General features: G+C 39.0%; 1 protein-coding gene across 1 annotated transcript; it reads right to left on the bottom strand.

Annotated features, from left to right (window-relative positions):
- Positions 1-1,623: 1,623 nt before the first annotated feature.
- Positions 1,624-19,020, bottom strand: RUVBL1 (RuvB like AAA ATPase 1). The gene is made up of 11 exons (XM_026093129.2): positions 18,782-19,020; positions 18,009-18,095; positions 17,242-17,374; positions 13,047-13,198; positions 11,631-11,720; positions 10,633-10,782; positions 9,224-9,287; positions 7,831-8,029; positions 5,821-5,923; positions 2,525-2,616; positions 1,624-2,210 (listed from the first exon to the last, which is right to left on the bottom strand). The coding sequence occupies exons 1-11, from the start codon at positions 18,920-18,922 to the stop codon at positions 2,051-2,053; spliced, it is 1,371 nt and encodes a 456-aa protein (XP_025948914.1). The 5' UTR covers positions 18,923-19,020; the 3' UTR covers positions 1,624-2,050.
- Between the last annotated feature and the right edge of the window lie 314 nt (positions 19,021-19,334).

Below are 19,334 nucleotides of genomic sequence, written 5' to 3'. Positions count from 1 at the left end.
AAAGCAGGATTGCTCCTTGGCCAGAAATATTGAAAGATTAACCAAAAAAGAAATCATTTATTAAATATCACTGCTGCTACTGTTTAGTTGCAGATGTAGGGAAAAGCTTATTTAAAGTACTAAAGCTAATTAGAGTTGCATGACAGAGTACCGAAATCTACTTTGAAGAGTAGGACAGGTTTTTTACATGACTGAGATGGTGGAATGTGATCAAAACATTATTAAATCCAAACCATCCAGCTTCCTTCCAGCTCTGCACTTCTCCCAGCAGACTCTGCTGGCCAGGCTACATTTTTGGAGCTGAAAAACCGCTAGCAATTTTCACTAGACCATACAGGGGTGAGGACACAGGTTCTTAGGAGCTGGATTCCTTCCCCAAGGAGATGATAACTGAGCTTATGCCTCAGTGTTTGCAACTCAGAGCAAGACTTAACAAGGAAGCTTTGTTACATTTGATACACTGCAATTAAGCCATGTAAATGAAATGTATGTAAACATGCATGTTAGCATTCTGATTGTTCTAATGTTTCTCACTACCAGAAACTCTTGAATGAAAAAACTGTTAGGAAAGTGTGAGATGAGTAACAGAGGAGTTTTTGTACTGAAAAAAAAAGGCACTTGCCAGCATCTGGTTAAGTGCAATACTACTGAGATTTTTCCAGTGTGAGGACTACTGACTTACTTTCAGGGAAGGATTCATAGAAGGCTTAGTAGCCTTATGTGTGATATTTGTTGAAAAGCTTCTCATTCATGAATGTGGATTAGTTTTTGAAGAGCTGAAAACACTGTTAATTCTTACCCTCTTTTTGTAACTACTGAAAAGGAAAAAGGTATATACAACCAGGCTCCTCTGGAAAGTTTTCTCTTCCCTCCCCACCCTACCTTTTGCATTAAGCTTATTTAAGTAAGTGTACATAAGGTGGTCTATATCACTAAAAGTTCTAATAAAGAATGGAGGGTTGGTCACTTTATAGAATTTCTATGCTTTTTTTCCTAGTTTAACCATTTAGGTGGCTACATACATTTGTATTTCAATGTTAGAAGGATTTTAATCTTTAAAACTTTCACCTTCACAGTGCTGAGGCAATTAACTATCAGTAACTATGCTTTACAAAAGGAAGGATGCTTCCTGGACAAGAAGTTCATACAGAGCAGGATCTCAAACTTAAATTATTGGGTTATTTTTCTCATTATCCTTCTGCTAACTTTTATTTTTATATATGAATATGCATGTATTTTTATTTTGTAAACTTTTTTGATCTTGGGTGATCAAGAAAGTCAGCATAGAACACAGTGGGGGAAAAATGCTGTTACCTAAAGCAATTTTTATTTAGTCTGCTTTACGAAAACCCAAGGAAGGCATAAGTTACTGGGGAAGAAAGGTTTTAAAAAGGGCTAATAGAATTACTATTACATATTTCTGCATTCTCCAGGGATGCCTCCAGGAAGAAAAAACACAACCTACAAAAAAGTAAACACTTCGGAAAGGTCCTATTACTGTTTTTCTTTAGTTGTAGATCCATTTTTGTATTATGGATCCGCTTTATTCATACTTTGCTTTGTGATTTCCAACTTATTTTGACAGTTTCTTTAGGCATCTAAGACAAACATGCAAGCTTCAGGTATTCTTGAAATATTTTATTATAAAGCACTTCAGACAAAATTCGATTCAAAAAACCTCCTCATTTGTAAAAGGAAACTATTTTAAAACAAAATTCATAAAGAAAATAGACTGTTCTTAAGCATCAACTTCAGTTAGAGAGCTTTTGTAACAAAATCTAAAGACAAACAAAACTGATGGGTCCAGAGCTATCCGTTTCATATATACTCATAACGGGAGAGTAAGATGTTACAAACATCATGGAGCATCTTATTGTTGACAAAGATATAGGAACACTTGATAGTTAATTCTGTCCTGACAAAGTAGTCCAACATTTAAATATTTTCAGTCCCAAAAGAGACAAATCATTAACATTTCTCATTCAGTTAATAAGCCAGCCTTGGGGAAAGGTTCAAGCCACTTCAAAACATCTAACTTATGAAAAGCTCTTCATTTCATGTACTTCTCCTGTTGATCAGCCAAGATTTTTGCTGAGGACTTGGCATCATAGAAAAGTTCATTTATTTCTTCAATATGCTCCTTCTCAATGCTGTCTTTCCCATTAATCTTGGCAAGCAGGTTAGCTGGGGTCAGTAACTGCACAGCATACCTGTGATCAAGCACAGATGAGTGAATAATTACAATTCAGTGCATCACAGTGAATTGAATATATTTATGGTTAGGAGATCTGTTAGGATACACATGGGTCTTTATCAGCAGTATAAGGTCATCAAGACCCTCTACCATGTACACTTCTTAAATGAGGAAATGAGAGGATTATCACTATTTTTAACGATAACACTGTTCTAACAGATCACATGTTACTGTATGGAAAACACTTCCAAGTGTGAATTAACCTACCGTGCTTCTAGACCCAGTCATACTTAACGTACAATGGAGAAAATCCAACCGGGCTCAACTTACCTTAAGGTTGTTTTTGTACCAATTTCCCCTAAGTGGTTTAGGGCTTCTTCGCTGATATTAATTCCTTCTGTCTGAGCACGAAGTTTAATGATCTGTTGGGATAAATGAGTAAATGAACCTGCAAAAGTCAGGTAACAGCCCAAATAATTGGTATACTATACTACTTAGTTTAGTGTCTGGAAACCCTGTCAGCTTAGAGATGAGATGTGGTATAAAATGAGAAGAGACAGAGTTATTCTCATGTAGTTAACCAGCAAACTCAAGTAGATTCGTAGGATTTTAAGTCTTTGAATAGACAAATATAATGTTGGCAAACTGATCATTGTACAAGATGGGTGAAGTAGCATGTCTGGACTGCTAACCCCTCATGATAATTCTGCATGGTTAGCTAAGTACATCTACTAATGAGAAGCAGAGTATGAAAACTTACATAAGGAAATTGAAAAAGCATGCAGGAAGTAACACTGGCAGCTGGAGTCTTGCGGACAGAGCTGCACCAGTTTCCAAATCATGCAGCGTATCACCTCAGCTATACAGCGCAGCCCTCCAACAAGCCCTACAAAAAGCTACGCTCTTGGCTTAGCAGCTCACAACACACTTTTTATTCAGCTGACAAATAAGATGGTAAAATAAATCAAAAAGTTACTTTCTAAGATTCACCTACCCCTGCAAGAAGAAAAAAAAATCACTAGGAAGAATCTAATCTTTCAAGAACAGTCTCAGGCTCGTACCAGTTTGAAGATCTTTACAAAGTTGGAGAGCAAGATATCACCAATAAGCTGGAGCATATAAAGCTGTAACAAAAGTGGCACAAGTCTCTCGGTAGTCCGTATTACCAGCTGAGTGATAAGGGGCAGACTGGATAATGATGTTGTGTTGTAGTGCTGAGATAACTCTGGAACTGCAAGCCTCATATAATACAGGTATTTTTCACTTTGGCAGCTTTGTAAACAAGATATCAAGAAGCACTCGTTTAAATTAAAGCCATAAAAATGCGCTAGTCTAGGCAGGGTAGGCAGCAGAGTAAAAGAGGGGTGTGAAGTGGCAGAAAGTTGTGCTAAGATATTAATGCTGAATATGATAAAAGCTATTTCAAATTGTAATTTAAAATCAAAGATCTTTTTCCATCTTCTGTATCAACAAACATCACTTTCCATTAATTCAGATGCTGCTACTTTGTGCTCGCTTCCTGCTAGAAATAAGATGCCTTGAATGCCCCTCTTTTAAGAGCTTAAAAACAAAAAACTTTTTATCTAGCAACTTCATAGAACCTTGCAGAAGGACCAGAGCCCAAGGTGTGAACCCAGCAAATACATATATAAACAAGCTACTATGAAATAGGAAAAGTAGTATTTATCAGGTGAAACACACTAGGAACGAAAGTCCCAGTTATAATCTCTACTATCTAACAGCAGGCACATTTGCAAATAAGTTTAATTATAACAATATCTGATTAGGATGCATGTAAAAGTCAATTTTCTCCCTATTCTGGTTGCACTAACTGTGGATCTTGCACTCTCAGACCAGTGCTACACAATGCGATTTCTACATTATCAGTACAAAGAAAAATATTTTGAACTGGTTATGAACAAGCTTTCAGTAGGTATATGGGCAATTCTTGTGCTGAAAAATCAAATCAGCTGTGAAATTCAGGGCTAAGAGTCTCACTTACACAGAAACATCACCAATGAAAACTCCTAGCATGAAAAAGAAATCGGAGCAAAAATATAAAAATAAGATGTCTATAAAGTTATTTTTCTTTCTCTCCCCCATAGCTGTATTTAGTTACAAACTCGAGTGTAATAGCTCTTCCGCCCCTCCCAAGGGAAAAGCCATTTGAAAGCCTTAATTTAAGGGAAGATGACTATGGGAACATGATTTATGGGACACAATGTCTGGAATATTTTTAGCTTTAAGAAAAGCTACTGTAAACAATTCCTTCCCCTCATGGGTGAAGAAGGGTGGAAATCACAACAATTACCCAGCTCGTTTAAAAGTGAACTGTTCAGAAACTAGCTCTTCAACAAGCTATTATCTAGCATGATAATACAGCACACTAGCTGATAAGTATTTTGTATGTACGTATGTGTGTGTATATATATCTATATATAAAAACTTAAAGTAAATCAGAGCACATACTCCTACTACCCTAACTACCCAAAATCCACACACAGTTTGGGGAAGTCCAGACAACAATCTTTAAAATCTCCAGGCTTTAAGTGAAAGTCACACTTTAAAACTGGTTTTGTACACAGACAAAACACAATCTTATTAAATCCCTTGGCTGCTTCCACTGTAACCTACACCATAGTGCTTTAAAGTATCCCTTTAGGTACAGAAAAATCATCCTGAGTATGGCTCACAACAATAGTATGTGAAAAGCTCTTCAGACCAAGTGAAATGAAGCTTTGCCACTCCGTGTATATTCGATAAATGCCTCTGCTTCACCTTGGCACTTATCCAGCAGCAGGAGACTATTATCTTGTGACAAGGCTCTCTTCCATTGACACTATCTCTTAAATAATACAAAGAATTGACATGATAAACCGTAATGGCTCCTGCATTGTGTCACTTCACAGCATTGAGACGCTAATGAGGGGGATCTTTGACTTGATGCATCATAATGGCACCCAAGCATTATAATCGATACACAATACATTGTGATGGCCCCACAGGAAAAGTTTCAGGCATTCAGAAGTGTATCTCTGCAACATTTACTGTGCTTACATTTCCAAACTTGACTAGGAACATGAAAAATATTTACCTTGCAGTTTCAGGAGACAGCCTATATAGGTAAAAGCTATAGTACAGAGCAAGGAGGTGAAAAATGCACAGCATAAAGTTGTATTCCACAGTCCCTCTTCTCTCTTATGTGGAGAAACAGCCTGAGGTTTGGGACCAAAGGTCCTAAACTGTAACACTGTTTCTCAACAACTGAAAAAGCAACCTGCAGACTCTGTGGAAAGCACATCTGTGTAAGAGATAAGGTCAGCTAACAATTCACACCGTTTCATGCAAGTGAGATGTCACTTTCAGCTCTACACAAGTTTACCAACACAACTCATTAGTGGGTGGAAATCAGACACCAAAACAAATTGCATTTGAAGTTTTAAACAACTTATTTTAAATAGTTACTAAGACACCATACATTTAGGAATTGGTAAGCTTCTGTGCACAAACCCTGCTGACCACACAAACAGCTCTATAGTAACAGCATACACAGAGATGTACTAGCTGTCCCAAGAGATTTGAACTCCAGGGAGTTTTCAGAAGCTCTCTTTAAATGTTTTGCATACCTGCTTCATTTCTTGGGGTGTATACAGCATGGTTCGGATAATCATCACTCTGTCCAGCAAGTCCAGTGGTATTCCATGAGGAGATACTATATCCTCTGTGCCTCTAATGGAGAAACCAAATAGAAAGAGATCAGATACTATTTTGAGTTCGGTACGTTCATTTGACTAAAATCAGTCATGCTGACTGAATAGCAAAAATGCTATTTCTTATGCTCTTAAAGGTGTCACTCAAAATAGTTAGAGGTGGTGCTTACTTGCTGGTGCATGCTTTCTTTCACCTTTCTCTATACTGTATCTTACCATTCATCTTACATAATGTTCCAAAGTATCTTCCAGCAAAGAACAAGTCATTCTTCCTAAGTTGCTTAGCAAAATCAGTAGAAATTATATGCCGTATCAGCCATTTGGAAAAAAACTTGCTTGCTGAGCAATCCATTACTCTGCTCAGTCCTCTCCCTATCCCCTCCAGTGAATACTACAGTGGTTTACTTTCCATGCTGGCAATCCAGCAAGTTGGAAGATGGAGATCTGTGTATGTGTTTGAAGTACAACACCCAACAGCAAGGGCTGCACGCACATCAACTCTTGCTTTTCCAAGACAACCAAGATCTGCCTGGAAGTCAGAGTGAACAATACGCAGATTCCATGGGACCTATCAAGATCTCAGATGAAAATGGTAAAATGCTAGTAGACAACTACATTCCCAAAGTCAGTGCCAGCATTTAGGCACTTTTTTGGTCATGGTCTGCCACGGGAAATGAATCAGTGTCCTGCAATCACCTCCTGCTACTGCTCTCCAGTAGATGGTGCTCCCTCCTCCAAAGAGATTCATTCTCTTATTAAGTTACAGAACCAACTGTATTATACAGACAATTAATCCCTTCCCAAGCCTTTTAAGAGCCATCAGTAGGCAGATCAGAGCATCTCCAACTACCTGATATAGCAGTATACAGTTAAGCACCTTGCTTTTGAAGGACTTAACTTACCAACATTAGATAGAACTACTGTATAAATATCATCCATTCATAAATCACAGGTTTCTTATAACCAGAAGAGCAGTGAATCCATGCTGACAGATCTCTCTTTGCTCTCCTTTTACAAGACAGCCATTTCATGCATTGGCCAAGAGAGCACCACCATGTCCACCTTAAATATTTGTAAAAGGCTTATCACCTTGACTTCTAAGCAATGAAAACAGAGAAAGATTAATACCAGATGAGTCAGTAAGAGGGAAAGAAATTGCTGGTTACACAGCTGAGTTAAATCAATTTAAAGAGTAGCAATCTTTGCTGATGACAGCTTGTTTAGACGTAATTAGACCTACACCACAGATTAGGAGGAGAACTTAGGGAAGAATCTGAAAGAGGTAAGTACTTTTACTGAAAATGCAAAGAATGCATTGTCTGGGTGCAAAATGTCGAAGTGGGGGTGTGAACTGAAGTAAAGAAGAATAAAGTAGTTGGCTGACCAGAGAAATAGAAAAAGCCAGACTAACACAGTAGGAAAGAACGAAGAGTGAGAAGAGACTAAGTTGTGACAGGCTTTAACAGTGAGAACAAGAACCTGAAGTCTGATGCAACAAAGATGGGAGATAGTGAAAGGACCCAGAAGAAGCAGGAAACTATGATATTAGAAGTTTGTAGCTGTAGTGTTCTGAATGTTCCTAACCTGCAGACAAAAGATGCGTTAAAGGTATCCAGCGAGAAAGGCAATTGTAACAGAGCACCCAGGAAATAGATTGTTCAGAGACTGTTAGAGGAAGAGGAACATGTCAGTGCAAATAAGAGGAGGAATTCCATTTGACTCTAACTCAGCCACACTAACATTAAATGCTTTTCCTATCACAAAGCTCTCAAGTAGCCTTCAAGTACCAAACGCATGCAGGAGATTACCACAGATGTCAGCATCAGAGACAAAAAGCCTTCAAAGATTGTAACTTTTTCTGTTGATACACCAGCTCTCAGGTTTATCAACAATGGAAACTGGGAAATTCAACTTCAGACACCTTACCTGATAACGCAGTTTCCTCGATTGGAAGCAAAGATGACAATGGGGGAAATAGAAGATTCCAGTGCTCGGTGCAGGTATGTGAAACATTCAATATCCAACATATGAACCTCATCTACAAAGAGTACACCTGGGACCAGCTCTGCGATGCCTTGATCAATGTATTTATTTACCACCTTGTTTATCTCTCCTCGAAGTTTGTCTATCAGAACCAAAAGAAAGTACGTTAATTGTTCTGCTAGTGAACTACAGGTCTGTGTGAAAGACTTAAGTCAAAATTTCCCTTAAATTTTCTCATGGGTTGGTATCTTACTGCCTTACAAGGCAAATCTCTGGGACACTACAATTCAGTGGCATTTAAGAATGAACTAAGATCTATGGTTTCACTCCTGTATTGGGCAGACATCTGTGCAACAAAATATACTTAAATTGAACTTATAGCACTTAACTAGGACCATTTGTCCACTCACATTGCTTATGAAACAATGGTGGTGGTGGGAAAGTCAGTCAAACATCAATTTAACAAAGTTTCCAAGCATGACTGAAAAGAACATGACTGAAAGAATAAAATATTGCTACTGCGTTTCAGCAAAGCAGTTATGTTTATTCAAAAAATACAGGGCTGTATAAAAATTCTGTGAACACATGGATCTCAAAGCCATGCAAGATGTTACATGGACAAGTCTGACTCTAGAATAGGCAAAGTGACCTCTGGAACAGAAGAAATACTTCAAAAGAGCACCATTCAACTTAAGTATTGAAACAGACTTTGATCTGAATTTACATTAGTCACTTATTGAAACATCTTTTCTTTCACAGCAAAAAGGAGAATAGATCTTTCTGTAGATTTTTTTTTTCCAATGATCTGTAGGTGGGTGGAGCAGCAGTGTATTTACAGCTTTAAGTAGATAGGCAGCTGGTATGGAGGAGTCAATACAAAACCAAACCAATATTGGAGTCTCTAGGAGCCATTTTTGTACTCCACAGAAATGCAACACAGTTGCTTCACATAAGAATGAAAAGGATTTTTTGTTTGTTTGTTTGTTTGTTCAGTTTGGCTCGTCACAGAAAATGTGAACCACGCACTCTCTGGCAGCAATATTTTGGGAAGGGGAGGTGGTACCAGCATTCTGACCTCTTTCTCCTCAAGAAGCCGGATGCAGAGTGCGGTATATAGAGTATCACTACATGTGTAAAACAGTTCTATGGTGTTACGATTCTAGCTGCTGCAATTCTAGCATCTAAATCACTACTTTATGAAATCTAAGTATTTATGAATAAATATTATGAAGGCATTCATCATTACAGATGCTGCATGAATAACCCCATTTTAATGCCTTTCTAATTGGCAAATATATAGGTTTTGTTGGACTAGAAATATGATTAGGATTCATACCAGTAATTTCAGTTTTCTTAGGCTTCATCAATTGTCCCATCATAGAAAGGATGTCTTGCCCACCCTAGGAAAAGAAAGTTACAGATCAACTATGAGGTCTGATAATGAAGACATACCATCTGAACAAGGATTTTCTAATTCAAAAATTGATTAAAGAAGCTGATACTTTATTTCAGCAAAGGTTGATTACTTGTCAAAGGTTCAGTCACTTCACTACAGTGATATTCTAAACATAATCATTTAATTAGCTACCTCCTCATCCTTTCTTTAGGCTTGCTCATTTGGAGAATTCAAAAGAGACCAGAATGAGATACTCCCTTAAAAATTCATCTATTTGTGTCTCAGAGAAGCTCACAAGAACTGACAGGGTCAGGGAACAGAGACTTGGGATTGCCTGCTTGCACTGTAACTGTTAAACCTGCCAACACAGGAACAATTATCCCTGATTTTATCACGTAAGTGATTTTGTTGGAAAAAGGATGTTTATTTTGAAATGGAGTAGGTTAAGTGGTTGTGATATACTGGAGATGTCAGCCTTTGTTTAAAGATACTGTATTGTCATTGGGTTTTGCTTATGACAGAAGTGGAGTTCCTTCAATACCGGGTTTATGTTAAGATACTGCAAGCAGTAATCCTCTTAGTTTCAACTTCTTGCTGCAGTATGTGCAGAGCTCTACTGAAAAAAATCACAAGGGAGCTTCATAAGAAGTTATGAAACACTTCTGAAAGATGCAGGGACATTAACAGAATCTACAGCAAAGTCAAAACTTAATGACCATTTATCAAAGTACTTGCAGTTTCCTTTTCATGGCCACAAAACCATAAATACAGAGCAGAGGAAGTTAATCTGCATATGGAACTTTTGATAAATAAAATGATGCAGACCTGCTGGCTATTGCTACCTCACTGCTTAGGCATCTTTCCTTCAAAATAGAAAGTAATGATCTCTTCTCCTGGTAGTGGCCCACGCTACTCTTTTTTTGCAGGGGATGGGGGAAGATAGTGTGGGAAGGAGAAAGGTAGGTCTAGATGATGCATTAACTGTGAAGGCAGTGGATCCCAAATATCCATGTGGAAGCTCCTCTACAGATATGAGGCTGTTCTCTGTGGTGTTATGAAATGCACTCTGACACCCGTTACATGCCCGGGTGCACGAATACTAACCTAGCAACAGCCTCTTTAATCTGTGTGGAAAGGCCACTGCTGTAGTCAGCTGCAACAGGTCCTCCACACAAACAGAGAGGGGAACTAGACTGTCTTGCAAGGTAAGACCTACTGCTTTTTCTACAGTAATCTCTTTGTAATGATTTAGGATATCTCTGAGCTTTCTGCATCTCCTCATTCTAACTCTCCATTGCATCTTTGTCAAAGAGTTCTTCTGCAAAGACTTAATCTGTCAAGTTGGATACCTGAGGTCGAGCATTGGCCACATCCAAGTCATGCAGGGTGACATCCTGAATAATTTCCTTTTTCTTGTGCACATCACCCTTTGGCAAGGGAACATATTCTTCAGCTTCAAGGTCAAATTCTGTAGCATAGGTATCACACCTGCCTTGCCTCTGAGGAAAGACAAAGAGAAACCCAGGTATAGAATTAGATTCAACACAAAAACCTTGAATGATACAAACCTGATAAAGGGCTTGGTTCACAATTCTAGTACTGACAAGCTTCAGCTGACAATTCAGATGCCTCACTCCCTGCTTAGCAACAGGCATATCCTATCTACTGATCAAAGCTCAAAAATCCTGTTGAAAAATACCTGATATTTTCAGTAGTAAGAATATTCCACTCTTCTTTCCCCTTCTTTTAACTGTATGCAATTCTTGCTAAAGGACAAATCCAGCAGATTAACTAGAGATTGGGAGAACTGTTCAAGACTCCTTTGTAGGTGGGTGATTTATTATATGATACAAAACATTATGCTCATCCATTAAACAGCAAGTAGTGCTATACACTACATTCTAAATCAGATATGAAAAGAATGCTAACTAATGCAGTATTCCTTTCTACATGTATATATCTTGTGGAGAAAATACCAGAAAGATAAAAGAAAGATTAAATACATTGCACATGTCAGCCTGAAAATGACTAAAGTTGCTTGGATTTTTTTTCCCCCATTCCCTTAAAGATGTCTTGATCTTACAGAAAAGAAAACTCATCCAGGCAGCATCAGTGATAGCTTCCTTGCCAGATGACCTTAATTGTGAACAAGATGACCACGTTCTTTTGGCGTGAGAGATATTTTTCTCTCCAGATAAGAAAAACATTGTGCTCTTTTAAAAACTTTCATGTAAGCATTCCATGTCAATTAAGGTTAATAAATCAGAGTGCCTTCTGACAAAAGGAGAGAAAAATCTGGAAGAATACATCAACCTGCATGGAAGCGCAGAACAATTCTTGTTTTTACCTTGACAGCTCCACTGTTTGCTTCGATGTAAATAACATCGCCTGTTTCCACTCGCTCCTTCTGCAAGCTTTCAAATATGCTTGGGTCCAGCTGGAGGCAAGTAAAATTCACGGTTATTCAGAACAGCTCCATATTATTATGGTAATCAAGGAAAAGAAATTTAGTCTAAAGGTCCCTCCCATCAGACAAAATTAAAATGCAACTACCCCCTACAATGCATCTAGCATTTCATAAAGCTGTAACACTTGGAGTATCAATAGAGTAAAACTTAGCATAATATGTGAAAGAAGATGCAGAAGACTTATTTTCTTACAGAAAATATCTGCTATTTGAAGGAGGTGACATAAGTGCCAAAAGCTTAATGATACCAGTTACTATCATAAAGTAAGCCATTGTATAATGTGGCAATATGTTCATACGTAAGATGTGGCACTTCTATTGCTTTCTAGTAAGTTTTATAAAAAAATCTGGCTCTTGCTTCTAGAGCAGATCATGCTACTTGATCTCTTAAGAGTGCTTATCCTCTGTGGAGTTATGTAAGGGAGAGCAACATGATGTGGAACACATTAGATGCTTCTGTTTCTCTTAGTGTTTATTCATTTTTGCTCTGCATTTTCTTGTTTTCAGAGTGAACAAATGCAAGCTGATACTTAACAGACAGAGAGAGCTTTCAGTTCTCTCTCCATGTTGTTTAATTTCCCTGTCAGTAAAATGAGTATGAGACTTGTACAAGAAAACAATGGGAAAGTGGGTCTGAGCTGGCAACATACCAGCTCAATTTCTAGTTTTCCATCACATATTCAGTAGAGCACATCTCCCCACATAGAAAGAAGGGATGTGACAGAAAGAACATTTTATACCAAAGTGGACAGGATCTACTGAAACGATTCTCAAAAATTCAGTTGAATATCAGAAAAGTAAAACCAAACAAGAGCTTTTTTGTACAATTGTTATCACGAGCATGAAGTTATAGTTGCAGTCAGTGCAAACATATCACAGACTGAGAGAGGTCATAGTTTAGCTTCTCAACTCAGCCCCTTTGTTTTATGGTGCTAGTAATGCTGTAAAACTATTCAGAATCTCTTCCTGCTTAAACTCTCCTTTGACTCACTGAAGACATACAAGCATGTGCTGCCAAACAGAAAAATAAAAGGAACTGCTACCTGAACTACGGAGTTATCCACAGTTCAATTAGTAGGAGACAAGACTAACATCTAAATATTCTAGATAAAGTGGATAAACATACATGCTCAGAAGCAGGATAAAGTTGTCTAGCAAAAGAAACAGGCATCCCCTGGCATCCCCTCCCTACTGAGATGGATATAAAGAGCTTAAAATGGAGACAAGAGCTGCTAAAAAAAAGAAGACACAGATCTGAAATACTGAAGGAAAATTTTGAGACTCTATCATACATACCTTCAACTGCTTAGTTCCCTTTGCAGTTTTGAGTCCTATAATTACGTGGCTGATGGTTTTGCCATATCCCCCCATAGGATTTTCAGTCTCACATGGAGTTAGCTCTGTGACTTCTCCTTCATAAACCTCCTTGGTTTCTTTAATCCTCAGCCCTGCAAGAAATTTTTTAGGATAATTTCAGTACACAATCATTGGCCAAATACATGTAATTATTCTCACTTAAAAGTCTGCTGCATTAATGCCACCAGAATGTAACATATTACTAGCTATATTACATTCAGTGGTAATTCTTTACTTTTTAAAAAGTAGAAAGATCAATTATTGTTCTATTCTAGGCAAGAATATTCATCCTATGCCATGAGAGGGAAAACTCAGCCTAAGTTCTGACCTGCAGAGCAATTTATTAAGCTCTAAGAATTTGTTTTCTTTCTGTCTTTTATTATTAGTTCTTGAAGTAAATGTCAACATCCCCACTTTTCTCCATCCCCAAAAAGAGATTTGCCTGATCTGTTCCCCTAAAACAGGGGATTTGCTTGATTTGTTTCGATACACTAGAAACAGAGAAGCAGTTCATCAAAACTCTGAAATGAAAGATCAGTAGCACTAATTTAATAGGGAACCTTATGCAGTTTTCCTACCCTCAGAAAAGCCCTGACAAGTGGGGGAAAAAACAGCAGAAAGAAAAAGTAACTTCACAAAAACTTTAAATTTTATCAACTAAGTTAAAAATAACATAAATTAATAGGTACTGTATTAGAACCTCTTTAGAAAAAGTTACTGTACCATTCAAAATATTTTTCTAGTTAATAGCAAAAGATGGGCTAGATAAAGTTTAACAGAATCTGCTACAGTCCAAATATAAAACTATTTCAAAATAGTTGACAGTGTCATTCTTTGTAGTTTTTGAGATGGTTGAGAAATCCAAGTATCTGAATATTTTCTATGCTAGTCACAACTATTATAATCAACTAATGAAGTTATTTTAAATAATACAGAGCTGAAGAGAGTTTTATGGTTAGTGTTCCAAAGAAAAACCACTGTCATCACCACCACTACTACAGTATGCAGAAGTTCTAGCTACAAGAAAGTTCAAAGAATCCACATCTGAAGAGACTCTGTAAAGTCAGTATTTTATGAGACACACATGCCATACCAAAAATAATGAATGGGCTGTAACAAGATATAAGGAAGTCATCCTGCACAGTCTGAGGTTATTAGGACTTTATAAAACTTTCCTTGTTCCATAACTTGTCATTTTGCTTTGAAATAGATCAGACACTTCACCAGTAATCTTGAGTTGCTGATAGGCAAATGTAAAGGACTGACAAATACGAGTCTGTCTCCCTCTACTGGACCCAAATTAAGAACAGGATTTGAAATGTGAGAAATAGGTTAATTGTGAATAATATGATTGTTTCTGGGTAAGAAATGTTTGCTTTTTCTTATCTAGCACTACATGAAAAAGCGTTATATAAATTAATTTCAGTAAATTTTAAAATGTTTTTCACGTATGCCACAACATCTGACAAAAAAAATAACAAACCTCTGAGTTACAAAATTGACTTAAGACAATGCTGCATCACACAGGCTACATGAATATGTACAGTAAAACAACTGGTGCTAAGAACTGAACATTCAAAGGTTTGTTTTTCCTTTTTTTGTTTTTTAAACTTTGAGCCTCAGCCCTTTTCTGGTCCCATAGATTGGAAGCCCATTTGTGTTTGGAGTGTATTTTTTATGTTCCTAAAGCATATCTTCCAGTTTAATTTCATCTGAAAAGAATCCGGCTCACATACCCTGATTCTGCTCTACAATGCAAACCAAAGCTGACTCAGTAGGGACAGCTTAGAGATTTGCTTCAGAAGCAAAACTCTGATCCAAACTAATGCACTCACGTAGATGTGTGCATAAAAGATATTTACAGATGAACATGATCTGAATAAAGGTAATCAATGCTGTTCCTTTGTTCTCAGATGAATCTGCATGTATCAGCTATGAACTGCATTTCCAAAGAGCTCTGTAACTAACAAAGACATTTCTTACTTACAAATCAGAAGCATGAGTCTAAGGAGGAAATTGTGGGATATTTCATGGTTTGGCTCAATAGCACTGCATGAAGTTAAACAGTGCTTGTTTGATTTACTGGCAGTTACAATTTGGAGATACAGGGAACAGAAAGGCTATTTAAGTGCCTATTCCAGTAGTTATTTTTTACTGCAACTGAACTCTAACATTAGCTACTGTCAACATCCTTGCCAGCTGCTAATAAGCTCTCTAAAGGATTAATCACTCTCTGTTGAAGTTTTTTTAACCTGTATGACAGCTCCATCTTTTCATTTCCCACTCTGTCTTTTTATGTTTCTTACACACCCCAAAAGTGCCTGGCAGACTATGTCCAGTCTACTATTAAAAGACTCCCAACAATAATAATTCTGAAAGAACAATTCTTAAGCTGGCACTGAAAACCAGTATGAAAGAAGACCAACACTGCTGCTGGAATCATTATCTGGAGATTTGCTGTTATCATGGCCAAAAATTTTAGTAAACTCTGAATCACCCCTGTTTCCTTACAGAGCAATGGGTCCAAATCAGTCCTACTCTGTTGTTTCCAAAAAAAAAGTTTTACATGAGAGACTGATGTTAGCACCCCTGAGCATATTTGTAAACTGAGCTGGCTAAACCACCTGAAAGCAAAATGCATGATACGAGCAACAGATGATGAATATACAACCTGCTGATAAGGAATTATAAAAAAAGATATATAAACTAACTCAACACATTAGGTACTGACTGACATGCGAGCCGAAGTTTCTCTTGCACTCAGTCACAGCTGATGTTGCACTGTTCACACAAAATTTTTTAGAAAATGTACCCATTTAAATTGTTTATTTACCAGGCAATGAAACTGAGACATAACTGATAAATTTTAAGAATGCTTAGAAGTGTTTCATTACAAAAAACAGTGCTTATTAGTCCCTTAAAATATTTTGGAGATTTTTTTTTCTTTTCAATAAAGGTCATGTTATGAAAATGTGACAGAGAATTCAGCAGAAAGGAATAAAAAGTTCCATCTTTCATTAACACCAATATTTGTTTAGAGATTTCTCTCTACTGACATTCAGGGAATGCAGGGAACTAACAATGTAGCTGGCTGTTAACTAGAGAGAGTTAAAATACTGCTGTCTCTAGAAATGACAACACAGATGGCATAAGTTTCATCTGTTGGTTCAAGTTTCAAAATCTCTGACAGGGAACTTCATCACATCAAGGAAATATCGCAGACTGTTCAGCCTCTAGCTTCCCTCCCCCAAGCCCTGCCAGATTCATGGTATCTAGAAGACCAGAGACTCTTGAAAATTACTTTCTTATGAAAGTCAATGGAGTACTTTTGTCTGCTTGCACCACCGAGAGATTTCTTCATCTTACTGCCACCAAATACTTAGATGAAGTCTGAGGAGGAAATCATGGTACAGAAGCCAAGAAAATCAACTGTTAATATGTTCTGTACTAAAATCAATTAGGCTATCTTTAAGCAATCCTCATAAAACGAGGTCCACTTCTAACTGCATTTATCAGCTGTCAGCAGCAATCATATAAGAGATTTTAGATACTCAAGTGAGGTTGTGTTGCAAATTTAACCAACTTGCATCAAGTTTGTAAAAGCCTTGTATCTTCCTGTAGAACTGAGGAAGATAATAAGTTATTTATTTTGCTGACATCGAACTCTCTTTGTACTCATCTGAATAGTAAGTCAGGCTGAACATTGCCATTTGGGAGTCCCTGCTTAAGACTGAGAGCTTAGCAGGGTGAAATCATTAAAGAAAAAAGGAGAGAGCATTTTGCTGTCTACCAATATCTCTGTCAACATAAAAAAACTAAAATAGCTTTTCTTTCATCTTTTTTGAGACCCACAGGCAAAACCAAGGGATGAACCTGGAAGATGAGAGGAGAGTCTGGGGAAGAAGAACGAATCAAAATAGCTGTGGGACACAATGACTAAATTATGTTTTATATGCAGAAAACTTTACACATTCCACTAGGTGTGTTCACCCAATTAAGAGCACTGAAAAGAAGAGCAGAGTGTGATCTGACACCCACTAAGGCCACTTAAGAGCCTTTCCTTTTTAGGTTGCTGGGCAAAAACAAAACCAGAATCATACAAATACTTAATTCTGCTGTTCTTTCTGAAACTTACCAATTGCCCTCCGGAAGTTTTCCATTAGGACTTCTGTTTTCTTGATCTCAGTGGAATAGACCTCACTTCCAACCATAGGACAAAAGGGAACTTTACTCCCCAGTTCCTGAGCAATAGCTAAAGCCAAAGCAGTCTTACAGGGGGAAGGGGGGGAGAAAAAAAATATGCACTTAATGTTTGCATGAGAACAAAGGATTCTTTCTCCACACTGTTAACTTTGCCCATCACATCCTATTTCATTCAAACCATCACTTTAATACTAAGCCTGTCCTGTCTGACTCGCAGACTTCTCACATGTAACTACCACTCCACACCAAACAAATTCAACACATACAAAGTAGTTTTTATTACGGACTTATAAAACACTTTAAAGAAACAATACCAGGCATCTGAATTTGACATCTGGTGCGAAAGGCAATAAGCCTTAAATAACAAGGGGAAAACAAAACAAAGTAAAAACTTTTAAGGCTTTTAATACTAAATTAACTTCTAAGACTTGTCTTCAGAATTCACATTAAATATGTGTTTGGTAATCTATATAAGATAGTTTCATACTAATGATGCCTGAGCAAACCACTGGATACTGCCACTGTTGATGACATGGCAAAAATCAAAATATAAGGCAATAAACCATGACAGTACAATCATGAAAAAAATTACTAGTAGATGAAAATCTCATGTAACTACTGCCCTACAATGGTTTTGATAACAAATTGAATTAAAATGACTCAGGGATGCTTTACTGCATATCAAAAGAAAAATATTACCTTGCCAGTTCCAGGAGGTCCTGCCAACAGCACAGCTCTGCCAGCCATTTTCTTGCTTTTGATTAATTCCACTATAACCCCACAAGCCTATAAATTAAGTAAACATTTAAACTGTTAAGAAACGTATTGCTATAGCATCTTTCATTCCAATGTTATTTAAAGTATTCAGAAATAGTAGGTTTTACAAATCTACTAAAATTAAAGAGGATTTCAGTTTTACGCATAAAAAGGTGAAGTAAGATCAAGAAGGCTCACTTCTTACAATCCGTGCATTTGCTGCAGAGATTAAGAAAAAAGTCACAGAGGCAACAAAACTCAGATGTAAGAGCACAGGCTCCTGTCAGTCCCGGGATTCCCCAGCCCCCCCCCCAGGATTACACATATATGCCAAGGTTTAAGAATACAGCACGAAACGACCCTGCGGCTTTCAGAACGACAGACTGGCTAAAGCACCGGCCCGGGGCCAGCCGGGACTGCAGCTCCGCACCCCAGCTGCGCCGAACCGCTGACCTGGGGCTTTATTGCCTTTGATACCTCAATTTTTACGCCTACAACCCGGGCGGCTGTCACCTGCCCGTGCCTCCGGGTGCTACGAGAGGAGCGGCGTGCGGGGCCGCCGGGCTGCCCGCACCGCTCCCCGCGCAGCGGCGGCGAAGCCCGCGCAGGGACTGGCTCGCTGCAGGGGGCCGACCGAGGGGAAGGGGCGCCCGGCCCGCGCAGACACCCGCCGCCCCGGGCGGGCCGCGCCGTGAGGCCGCGCCGGCCCCGCTCACCTCCCGCGCGTTCTCCTGCCCCACGAGCCCGGCCCCCGCCGGCTTGGCCGTGCCGCTCTCGTCCAGCCCCAGCCCCTTGACATGGCTGTGAGCGGCGATGCGCTGCGTCTTCGAGGTGCTCTTCACCTCCTCGATCTTCATGGCGCAGCCGCTCACCAGCCGCCCTCCCCGCACGCGGCCCGCGCGTTACCAAGGCTCCCGGCGCGCGGCCGCCTCGGCCCGCCCCGCCGCCCGATTGGCCCTCGCGCCGCCGTTCCAGATGCTTATTGGGCGCGGGGCCTGCCTGTCGCCCCGGCCGGGTGCTTTTCTTTTAGAGTCCGTCCACCCGCTTCCGCGCGCGGTGCTCCCGGAGGGTCCGGCCGGGCGCGGGCACCCCGCAGCAGCCAGGCCGGGGGCAGCCAGGCAGCGCCAGCGGCTGATAGAGGGGGCGAGCGGGCACCGTCGCGCCTGGAAGGAAATTCAGCTTTTCTTTGCTTAGCGCTTTCTAGGTGTTTGTCAAAGTAGCTATTTATCTGCTAGGTGTCTTTCACTGGGTTCTTTGGTATCCATGTAA

Source organism: Dromaius novaehollandiae, chromosome 12, assembly GCF_036370855.1.
Source record: "Dromaius novaehollandiae isolate bDroNov1 chromosome 12, bDroNov1.hap1, whole genome shotgun sequence".
Taxonomy (NCBI): Eukaryota; Metazoa; Chordata; class Aves; order Casuariiformes; family Dromaiidae; genus Dromaius; species Dromaius novaehollandiae.
This window is presented reverse-complemented; position numbering and strand designations above follow the sequence as displayed.